We start from the raw sequence: 11,064 nt of genomic DNA, 5'->3' as shown, positions 1-11,064 counted from the left end.
CTGGATCCAGCCGAGCCTGAAACAGGACCCTTGGGACAGCCCCACCCTGGCCCAGACACTGGAAAATCCCTCTGGGCAAGTAAATATGATCTACCCCCCCCCCCCCCCCCCGCCACCGGAAGAAGTCTAGGGGCGAGGGAGGAAGCTGGATTTTTTTTTTTTTTTTTTTAGGATGTGCCCATCACTCCCGCCCCCAACAGCGAATGCGGTTGGAAAGAGGGGAAGCCATACCGGGGACGTGCCTATCACACTATCTTTCCGGCACACCACAGACGGAAAATCCGGGTCCAGAAGTTTCCATGCTAGCCTTTGCCAGGTCCTGGGAGTGGGCTGAGTTATTTTGAGTGAGTGTGTGGGGGAGTGTCTCTGCCGGCCCCTCAGAAGAGGGAAGTTGTCCCAGGGCGCAGAGGAGCTGGCGCTCAGACACCCGCCCCCAACCCTAATAGCAAAGGAGCTCCAGGTCTGCTGCACACTGCCCCTCTTCCCCAAGGTCCCCGGCTCCCTCCTGGGTCCCCCGCACCCTGTAAGTGCTTGTGCCTGGTCACCCTCCCAGGGAGCAGGATCAGTGGGACTGAGTTTAAGCCCCAGCCGCCTTTGGATCAGGGGCTCCCTGTCTTTCTTTGGGTCTGGCTCCCTTCATCTCTAAAAAGGGTTGAGACTCCCTCGCTAATGCTCTGTCTCTCGAAAATGAATAAATGTTAAAAATTTTTTTTAAAGAGTTGGGAAACATCCTGTTTTAGGGTTGTTGGAGGGGCTTGGAGGGTGAATGTGTTTGAGAAGTCAAGGGAGCAGACCCTGGGGCCAGGCCCCCTGGGTTCGACTCTCCCCCACCTCCCCCTTTACACTGTGTGACCCTGAGTGACAGAACCTCGTGTTTATGTCATGTTTCCTGCCAGGTCAAAGCAGGGCTCTCACCAAGGCTTCTCAGATGGTTTCAGCCCAAAGGATCTAGTGATGGCCCCTTGGGCCTCAGTTTCCCTATCTTAGATGCTCTTGACTCCTGGGCGCCTCCCAGCTCAGGGCTCCCTGGGACCTAGTGGGGGCACGGGGCACAGAACCTAACCAGCTTGTGAGCGAGTTCCTACGTCTACCTCCTGCCACCTCCGTTTCCTCCTCTGTAAAGTGGGGACGGCGCCAACAGCCTCCACGGTGGGTGTTGAGGGGCCTGACCTTCTGAAACGCCACGCATCACCGGAATGCCAGGGCTTCCAGCATTAGGAGGAGAGAAAAAAACCCCGCGATTAAGCCATGACACCCCATCGGTTTTCATACTTTTTAGGCACTTCCTGACTCAGACGTACTAAGATGTGCGCAGCGCGAGCACCGCCCCCCCTCTCTGAGTGAAACCGAGGCTCAGAGAGGGGCCTGGCCCCTCGCCCGCTCCCTCCCTCGCTGGTTCGCTGGTTCCTTCCTTCCTTCTCGCCACCCGGCCCTTCCCCGACTCAGTCGGCCCGGTCTGAGGGTGACTCTGGGCCTCGGTCCCTCAGCCTCCCGGCCAGGGCGCGGACGACCCCTCCCCGCGCTCCAGACCCGGGCTGGGGTCTCCCGCCCCCACGCGCAGGAACTCTCCAGCCGGCCCCTCCCTGCCCGCCGCAGCCGGACTCTGCCCCCGCCCCGCCCCGCCCTCCCGCCGCTCCCCTGCCCTCCGCTGCCCTCCCCTGCACGCCCCGCCCCGCCCCGCCCCTGCTGGGCCCAGCTCGGCGCCCATGTGACCCCGCTGCCAGGTCGGGGCGCGACGGGACGCGCTGGGACCGGCGTCGGGGGGCGCGGGCGCGGCCCGGGGCGGGGGCGGCATGGAGCGGAGGTGGGTCTTCGTGCTGCTCGACGTGCTGTGCGTGCTGGTCGGTAAGAGCCGCGGGGCCCCGCGCGTGGCGGGGCGGACCCCTTCCCCGGCGGTGCGCGCCCAGGCGCCCCGAGGGCTGGTTTGTAGCGGGGGTGGGGTGGGGGCCGCAGGCGGGGAGCTCTGGGGTGACCTCGGCGCCCACATCGGCCTGCGTGCCCCCCCACCCCCTCGGCCGTCCCGGGTCGCGGAGGGTTTGCGGCCCCCGGCCGGGGCGGTGACTCACGCGGGCGGCGGTCCAGGTTCTGGGCGGCCAGGGGCGCGGCCGGGGGCGGGGCACCGCCGGGAGGACCTCCACCCCCACTCCCGGGATCGGCGTTCCCAACGGGCACACTCAGCCGCTCGGTGGGATTCGAACCCCCTTCCCAGGCGGGGTGGGGGTGGGGGGTGCACAGGTGGAGAGAAAGGCTGGGCCCCGGGCTACGGGTGGACCCGTCGCCTCCGGCGGCTCAGACCAAACCTGTCGGGCGGGTTTGCGGGCCAGGCTGGGGGAGGGGGTGGCCCGAGGCCGCCCCCCTCCCCGCCCCTCCCCCAGGGTCCCGGGAACAAAGGCTGAGTGTTTGCTCCGGGGCGGTGCGGACAATGGCCCCGGAATTCTACCCCCCGGCGCGGGGAGGGGCCCCCTCGGGCCTAAGTCGCACCCCCCACCCCCTCCGTGTGGGGTTCCTGCACCTCCGCCGGGACGGAGGTCGCTGAAGGGCGGAGGGGTAATGCCCTGAAGGATCGCGCGCCAGCCCCAGCCGTAACCCTAACCCTAAGCTCTTTGGAGTGGGCCAGGTGGTAACGGGAAGAGGTCCACAGGGGGGACTAGCCATCTGCTAGCCCTAGCCATCATTTATTGAGCACCTGTTATTTACATTTAAACATCAGTGTGGCACTTATGTATCCCAGACGCTAAGTGACATGCAAATAATTAAGTCTTTTCCACGGAACAGTCTAAGGGAGGTGCTGTTTCAGCCCGGAGAGGTTCAGGCACCTGTTGCAGGCAGTGTTGCTTCTTTGTGCCAGGCGCTCGAGGCCCAGGCAGACCCCGCTACCATTCTTGAAGCTTCACGATATAAGAAGTTGAGTTTCATTGGGTGACAAGGACCCTGATGAAAAAATGGGGGGCGGGGATGATGTAAAGGCAGGGAGGTTCTGGAAGTGTCTGCCATGAGGGTGTGAACCAGAGTTTCCCAGGCAGGGAAAGGCCCCCAGTTCAGTGCTTTGAGCTCTGCTTCCTGAATCCACAGCTCTGGTTCCAGCTGAGGGTGATCAGCCTCCAGTGGAAGGGGCTGGGGCTGGGGCTGGGGGACAGGAGGCGGAGGCTAACCCTGCGCCGAGGCCCCTTGCGCCGGCCCCTGCCGTGGTTGGGTTGCGGGGATGGGGCTTGACTTGCTGGCTCAGCACGTTCTAGGCCCCGCCTCCCGCCCCCCCCCCCCCAACTTTGGGGGTCTCCTGCCTGGCTTCTCTGCCTCTGCCCTTGCCCTACCTCACAGCAGCCTGAGGGAACCCGTTGAACACATGCTCTGCTCCTTTGCTCCAAGCACTCTGGTGTCTCCCACCTCACTCACCGCAAGATTCCCGTTCTTACAATACCCTCCAGTCCCAGTGTTCCAGCCGTCCAGGCAGGGTCCTTTGCTGTTCTCTGGGACTGCCTTTCCCTCTGCCTGGAGCTCTTCCCCAGATCTGCCCTGAACTTCCTCAGCTCCCTTGATCCACCTTCTTTTCTGTGTGGCCTCCCCGATTCCAGTCACGTTGACCCATGATTCTTTATCCCTAACACTCGGCTCCGTGGGCAGACCTCTGTGTTTCCCCTGACTCAGCACTAAATTCGGTGTCTTAGGAGGAGGAGTTGGCCCTGCCTCCTGCGGTATTCATGCCAAAGAAGAGTCACACCCTTTTACACTTGTCACCTGTCCTGCTGGGGGGCAAAGGGCACCCTGCCTTCGTTTGTCACCCTTGGCTCAGCGGGGTCCTGGGACCCCAGTACTACAGCAATGCCTTTCATTATTCTGCCAGAACTTGTGGCTCCTGAATATGTCTTTGGACTGAGGCGTCGAGGCCCTTGGCCGGCTCAGGGTTAAAGGCAGGAATGTAGGTGTCTCAGCTCTGCCCCTTTCTGTGGTGCGTTCCTGGTCTCTCTGGCTTGCCTTACAGTGAAGGGCAGGGAGGGCCTCTCTTCTTTTAAAAGATGCTTATTAAAACACCTGCCTAGGCCAAGCCCTGGGCAGGCTCCGGGGACAGCCTTGAACATGGTGGGCCCCCCTCAGGTGTCCGTCAAGCCCCTTGGGCGGTGCTGAAAATCAAGTTATCACACTATGTTGCAGAAGTGCATACAGGCCCAGAGACGTGGAGAACAGAAATTCTGTGAAAGGGGCGCCAGCGTGGGCAGTCAGGAAGGGTGGACAGAGCTCAGGGAAGGTAGCTTGGTTGCATGGGAAGGTAGCTCAGGGACGGAGCTCGGTTGCATGCTTATGGAGTTTGCTCAGGGAGGAGAAAGGAGGCTGGATGGGAGTGAGTGAGGGGGGAGGTGGGGTGGGGGCTGTACAGTGGGCCCGGGGAGGATTTTGGTGTTTATCTGAGGATGATGGGGAACCATGAGGGGGTTTTAATGAGGGAGCAGACTCCCATTCGCCATGGGGAAAGCTCCTTCTCACCGTCAGGTTGACGCGGAGGTGAGGAAACCAGGGAGGGAAGGCCGAGGCAGGTGGCCAAGTGCCCGACAAAGGCTGGCATTTGTGGCCCCCCGGGCTCGGCTGGTGGGACCACACAGCATGGGGAGAACCGTGTGGCCACTGGCTTCTCTCCCCTGCCCCCAGCCTCTCTGCCTTTTGCCATCCTGACGCTTGTGAACGCACCATATAAGCGAGGGTTCTACTGTGGAGATGACTCCATCCGGTACCCCTACCGTCCAGACACCATCACCCACGGGCTCATGGCTGGGGTCACCATCACAGCCACCATCATCCTTGTAAGGCAGGAGAGGTTGGAGGGTGGTAGGTTGGGTGCTGGGGGTGGGGCCAAGTTTTGCCCTGAATGGTATGTGGGGAAGAGGGCCCCCCCTTTGGAGTTCCCAGAATCCCAGCAGACTCGGGGAGGCCAGGCACCCTGAAGCCCTTTCTGTGGGGAGTCCGAGGCCCAGCGAGCCAGGGCTTGGTGGAGACCCTCACAGTTGCCTCCCCAGCCCAGCCATGAGTGCCCTCAGCGGCTCCCTGTGCAGGTCTCTGCCGGGGAGGCCTACCTGGTGTACACAGACCGCCTCTATTCCCGCTCCGACTTCAACAACTACGTGGCGGCCGTCTACAAGGTGTTGGGGACGTTCCTGTTTGGGGCTGCGGTGAGTCAGTCGCTCACCGACCTGGCCAAGTACATGATCGGCCGTCTGCGGCCCAACTTCCTGGCGGTGTGTGACCCTGACTGGAGCCGCGTCAACTGCTCCGTGTACGTGCAGGTGGAGAAGGTGTGCAGGGGAAGCCCCGCCAACGTCACCGAGTCCAGGTGGGTGCTGGACCGGCCGCCTTCACTCGGGGCGATGCTGGGGACCCTGAGCCACGGCTGTTCCCACCCCTGGGGGAGGAGTCGGGGCTAGAGCAGGACCCCCAGGAGCTGGATGTGGAAGGGTGAGCTTCCTGGAGGGTAAGGTGGGGTGAGGCCGGGTGGGGCCCGTGGGCCTGGGTTGGGGAGGTGTGGGGATGTGAGGTGGGGCCGGGATGCGGGGTCCTGAGCAGAACAGCCCCCCAAACCCCAGGCCCCACTGTCCGGCTTCTGCTCTGTGCTCTCACATTCTCTGATAAACTTATCAATTAATTGCCATCTATTTTCCTGTTTAAAATTTTGAAATAAAATTCACATCACTAAAAATCACGAATTATACTATTTTAATATGTACAATTCATTGATTCTTAGTACATTCACAGTGTCGTGTAGCCATCCCCACTCTCTTATTCCAGAATCTTTTTATCATCCCAAGAAAGAAGCTCCGTGCCCCCGGCACTGCCTCCTCCCTGAGCCCCTGGCACCCACGAACCCCCTTCCTGTGGGTGGGTGTGCCTCTTCTGACGCTTCACGCACGTGGGGTCACACACCGTGCAGCCTTTTGTCTGGCCTCTCCAGTGTCTGTGCTCACATGTGAGGTGTGTGCGTTTCTGCCTCACTTCTTTCGGGGTTCTCGTTCTGTGCGTGTGTCTTTGTGATTGTGATGTGTTCTTGATACGTGTGCCTTGATCACTGTGTAACGTCCTTTGTCTCTGCAAATGGTTTTTTTCTTTTCTTTTCTTTTCATCGTCTGTTTTGTCCCATAGCAGCATGGCCACTCTGGCTGTCTTTTGGTTGCTGTCTGAATGGAATGCTTTTCCCACTTTTGTACTTTCAGCCTGTTTGTGCGTTTGAAGGTCTATAGCATATGCAAAGTTACGTTACTTTGTAAGTTTGTTTTGCAACCTCTGCCTTTTAATTGGAGAGGTTAATACATTTATATTTAATGTAATCCCCCATAAGAAAGAGCTTCTGGTGTTTTGTTATTTGTTTTCTACATATTCTTTTATCCTGGCTTTAAAATTTCTTCATTACTGCCTTTTACGTTAGTTACTGACTGTGCAGAAAGTTTGTGGCTATATAGCTCTACCCCCCTTATGAGATTATTTTCACAAATTATATTTTATACATTGTGTGTTCATCAACTCAGATTTATAATTACTGTTTTACTCAGGTTTTTGAAAAATGAGGTATAATTGACATAATTAATATGATGTGATGTTTGTTTTAGGTGTGCAACATGGTTCAACATTTGTATTTACCTTGAAATGATCACCACAATAAATCTAGCTAACACCCATCTGTATGTGTAGTTAAAAAATTATTTTTTTAAATTTTTATTTGTTTATTCAAAAAAAATTTTTTTTTAACGTTTACTGATTTTTTTGAGACAGAGAGAAACAGAGCATGAACAAGAGAGGGTCAGAGAGAGAGGGAGACACGGAATCTGAAACAAGCTTCAGGCTCTGAGCTGTCAGCACAGAGCCCGATGTGCTCGAACCCATGAACCATGATATCATGACCTGAGCCGAAGTCGGACGCTTAACCGACTGAGCCACCCAGGCGCCCCAATTTATTTATTTTTGAGAGAAAGAGAGAGAGAGCACACAAGTGGCGGGAGGGGTAGAGACCGAGGGAGACACAGACTCTGAAGCAGGTTCCAGTCTCTGAGCTGTCAGCACGGAGCCCAGCGCTGGGCTTGAACTCACACACTGCGAGATCATGACCTGAACCAAAGTCAGATGCTTAACCAAGTGAGCCACGCAGGCGCCCCATAAAATTGTTAGAAAACAATCAGGAATTACGAGCTCAAGTACATGAATACTGATGGTTGTATTGTGTAACTACCTTGACTCGTGTATCTCAGATCTTTGTGTGAGCCTGAGCTAACTGTCTAGCACCCTTCATTTCTCCTGGAAAGACTCCCTTTTGGAATTTCTTATAGGGCGGGTGTTTGAGTAATGAATTCTCTCAGTTTTTCTTTATCTGGGAATGTCTGAATTTCTCCTTCATTTTTAGGGGGTGATTTTGCCAGACCTAGAATTCTTGGTTATTTTGAAAGTATCACCCCACTGCCTCTGGCTTCCATGGCTTCTGACAAGAAACCGGCTGCTAATCGTACTGAGGACCCTCGTACCACAGGAGTCTCTTCTCTTGCGGTGTGCACGGTTCTTGCTGACTGTCCTTGGCAGTTTGATTACGCGTGTCTCTGAGCTTCTCCCATTCGAGTTCTCAAGCTTCTTAGATGTGTACGTTCGTGTCTTTGATCCGGCTTGGGCAGTGTTCAGCCATTGTGTCTTCAAATACTCTTTCTGCCCCTGTCTGTCTCCTCCCCTCTTTGGGCTCCCCCGTGTGTGTGGGCATCCCTGGTGCCTACCTCTTTTTCTCCCTTCTTACTCTGTGTCCCTCCAGTTGAATCGTCTCCGTTGACCTGTGTCCGTGCTCACGGTTCTTTCTGCCCATTCAGACCTGCTAGCGATTTTTCATTTCAGATACTACTTACTGTTTTCAGCTCCAGAATTTCTGTTTGGTTCCTTTGGATAACTTCTGTCTCTTTGTTGGTATTCTCTGTTTAGTGAGACATTGTTTCCCTCTTTGAACAGATTTTAAATGGCCAGAGAGAAGTCTTTGTCCAGTAAGTCTAGCACCTGGGCATCCTGGGGACAGCTTCTATTAACAGGTTTCTTTTCACCCTGTGTATCGGCCACACTTTCCCCCCTGTATGCTTTGTGACTATTTGGTTGAGAGCTGGGCATCTTTAATGTTGTCATGTAGCAACTCTAGAAATATCCTGTGCTCTCCCACCCGGCGATTATTGTTGCTGTTTGTTGCAGTTGTCGGTCGGTTGGTTAGCGACCTTTTGAACTAATTTTGTAAATTCTGTATTCTTTGTCACGTGTGGCCCTGAAGTTCTTTCTGTTAGCTGCACGATCAGCTAGTACTTGGACAGAGATTTCTTTAAACATCTGGCACTGGGAGAAAGACCTCTCTCTGAGTTTGCCGATGGGCTGTGTGTGCTGTGTCGGGGCCTGCCTTCCGAGCTCAGCCAGGCTTCCTGTTTGCGCAGCACCTGAAGGTCAGCCAGAGGTGAGAGCCAAGGGCTCCTTTCCTGAGCTTCCTGGTGGGTCCCTGTGCCTCAGCTGCCATGCATTGCCCTGGGCAGCAGTGACAGACATTTGCTGTAAAGGCTTCAGAGCAATTCCCCAGGTAGCTGAGTCGGCCACAGGAGAGTGGGGTAGCTCTGCACATCCACCAGATGGGTCCAGACAATCACAAATCCGTGCAAAGAGGTCTGTTTTGCTAGTCCTGGTGCTGGCCACTGCCAGTGTGATTCTGTTCGTACGAGTGTTTCCATTATGTTTATGGAGGGCTGGACCTTTGGAGTTCCTTAATCTGCCATTCTCTTGTCCACTGATGTCCTTTTTGCCAAACCTTGAGCTTAATTCCTGCATCAAGAACCACAGATGGGAAATAATCCCCAAACTGTGGTGTTATCTGTTTGTCTGCTCTACACAGTTGTCCGCCCTGGTTCTGAGTTTGTGGCCTACGGTATCCTTGTCAAAGACTGTGAGCCCCAGTTGGAGACTTTGTTTGTGTGGTCAGGGAAATGAAAAGGGGCCACGTTTCCCCATAAAACCCTCCCTCTGCTGGGTCCCAGACTGTGGGATACACAGGGGGCTGGGGGCCAGGGGGCCGGGGACTTCGAAGGCAGAGATGTCAGTGAGCTTCTCGGTCTCTGAGCCTGGGCCCCGGGCTTTGTTCCCCGTGCAGCCCCTCCTGACACTTGTGCTCTCCTTTCTTAGACTGTCTTTCTATTCTGGACACTCCTCCTTTGGGATGTACTGCATGATGTTCTTGGCGGTGAGTCTGTTTCCCAGGATTGGCTTGTGGGACTGGGCCTCAGTTTCTCCTTCTGCAAAAGGGGGAAGGGGAGGTAGTGATGGGTCGAGGTGACTGGTTTGTTCTTAGAAACTGGAGGCTCCTGGCCTGCTGGCTTTGTGTTCCTGGCCTCCACTCCCGTCTGCGCCCTGGGCGTGGGGTGAGCCCAGCGGGCTCCTGGGCTGATGGCTGCCCTCCGGCCCCCAGCTCTACGTGCAGGCACGGCTTTGCTGGAAGTGGGCGCGGCTTCTGCGGCCCACAGTGCAGTTTTTCCTGCTGGCCTTTGCTCTCTACGTCGGCTACACCCGCGTGTCTGACCACAAGCACCACTGGAGTGATGTCCTTGTTGGCCTCCTGCAGGGGGCACTGGTGGCCGGCCTCACGGTGAGCTCCTGGGTCAGGAGACCCACCCTGGGTGGGGGGATCCTCTTGCCCTCCCCACTCCACTCTTCCCCCTCAGAGCCCATCCCTCACCCCCCACGACCTTCCCGCTCCCCTGCCCCCATCAGCCCTTGTCTTGTCTCCTAGGTTCGCTATGTCTCGGATTTCTTTAAGTCCCGGCCCCCACAGCGCTGCCTGGAGGAGGAGGAGCTGGGACGGAAGCCCAGCCTGTCACTGACTCTGACCCTGGGTGAAGCTGACCGCAACCACTATGGGTACCCGGTCTCCTCCTCTTGAGGCGGGGTCCTTCTGTGCATCTGCGTGTTCCTGGTCCTGGCAGGGACCTCTGCTAGCCTGGTGGTGAGGGCTCCAGGTGCCCTGAGCTGGCCGCTGGTGGGCGTTCCACTAACTCTGCCTGCTGTGCACTGGACCAGGGGCCTGGGGGTGCACAGGGCAGCCCCAGCGTTTAAAAGAGGGACTCTGTCCTCTTTTCTCCCTTTTGGTGGATTAGAGGGGGACCAAGAGACCCAGCTAGATGCTGTTTTTGTAAAGTGTAATGTATATGTGGACTTTGAGTAAAATAGAGTGTTTGCTCGACAACTGATGATAGCCTCTGTTCCTTATGGCCATTCTGAGCACTGTTCGTACAGCAGAGGGGGAGACACTTCCTTGCTTGGGGCTCAGCTGAGCTCAGGAGTCAGAGTGGCTGGTGGCAATGTTGCCCTTTGGAGATGAGGGGAGAGTGGTACACTCTTTTCCTGGCCTCACCCTGTGTATCTCTTCATCTGGCTGTCGATTCATGCTTATCACACCCTTTAATAAACTGGTAAACCTAAGTGTTCCCTGATTTCTGTGAGCCACTCAAGCAAATAGAGACCCTAAGGAGGAGGTCGTTGGGACCTCCCGGTCTAGTCAGTGGGTTACAAGCACAGGTAACAGCCTGGGGCTTGTGACTGGCATCTGAAGTGGGGGGTGGGACCGAGTCCTTAACCTGTAGAACCTGATGCTGTCTTGAGGTAGACAGTGTCAGAATTGAGTTCTTGGATACCCCTGTGGTGTCCAAGAATTGCTTTGTGGTGGTTTTTTTTTTTTTTTTTTTTTTGAGGAGGGGCACTTCCTGGATGTTGAAATTGGGTCCAGAAACTGAAAGAATTGTCTATGAATCCATTTAGTCAAGAAGACAAATGAAAGTAACAGCCAGGCCTTTACTGGCTTCCTCTGGTCCTATCAGCAAGGGGAAAGCTGGAGAATGCACCAGCTGCCCGGTGCACTTTCCCCATGGCACGGTGCTTGGGTCAGGGGTCGGGTGCAGCAGCACGAGGCTCCTGCAGGTGTCTGGGCCCAGGCGGAGGGCTGGGATTGGGGAAACCCCAAGTGCCGAGTCAGTGGAGAAAGGCTCTCCCCTCACAATAGGGAGGCCTCTACTGAAAGCGCCCCTCCCCCATCCT

At 56.3% G+C, this 11,064-nt stretch overlaps 1 protein-coding gene across 5 annotated transcripts; it reads left to right on the top strand.

Moving 5' to 3' along the window:
* The first annotated feature begins 1,664 nt into the window (after window positions 1-1,664).
* On the top strand, window positions 1,665-10,452 carry PLPP2 (phospholipid phosphatase 2). 5 transcript variants are annotated; one of them, XM_060629453.3, is made up of 6 exons: window positions 1,665-1,804; window positions 4,642-4,793; window positions 4,995-5,320; window positions 9,160-9,217; window positions 9,443-9,619; window positions 9,764-10,452. In XM_060629453.3, the coding sequence occupies exons 2-6, from the start codon at window positions 4,758-4,760 to the stop codon at window positions 9,911-9,913; spliced, it is 747 nt and encodes a 248-aa protein (XP_060485436.3). In that variant the 5' UTR covers window positions 1,665-1,804; window positions 4,642-4,757; the 3' UTR covers window positions 9,914-10,452. The 5 variants fall into 5 exon arrangements, with proteins under 5 accessions (XP_060485436.3, XP_060485454.3, XP_078299914.2 ...); XM_060629471.3 differs by having other exon boundaries at window positions 1,668-1,845; XM_078443788.2 differs by having other exon boundaries at window positions 1,669-1,845; window positions 5,007-5,320.
* The last annotated feature ends 612 nt before the right edge of the window (window positions 10,453-11,064 follow it).

Source organism: Panthera onca, chromosome A2 (assembly GCF_046562875.1).
Source record: "Panthera onca isolate mPanOnc1 chromosome A2, mPanOnc1 haplotype 2, whole genome shotgun sequence".
Taxonomy (NCBI): domain Eukaryota; kingdom Metazoa; phylum Chordata; class Mammalia; order Carnivora; family Felidae; genus Panthera; species Panthera onca.
Note: the sequence above shows the minus strand (reverse complement) of the source record. Positions and strands in the feature narration are given on the sequence as shown.

Excerpts from the sequence above, each read along its gene's own strand:
- PLPP2 (XM_060629471.3), top strand. The coding sequence starts at position 1,794 with ATGGAGCGGAGGTGGGTCTTCGTGCTGCTCGACGTGCTGTGCGTGCTG. Across the intron at positions 1,846-4,641 it reads CGTGCTGTGCGTGCTGGTCG|CCTCTCTGCCTTTTGCCATC; the intron begins GTAAGAGCCGCG and ends CCCTGCCCCCAG. Across the intron at positions 5,321-9,159 it reads GCCAACGTCACCGAGTCCAG|ACTGTCTTTCTATTCTGGAC; the intron begins GTGGGTGCTGGA and ends CTCCTTTCTTAG.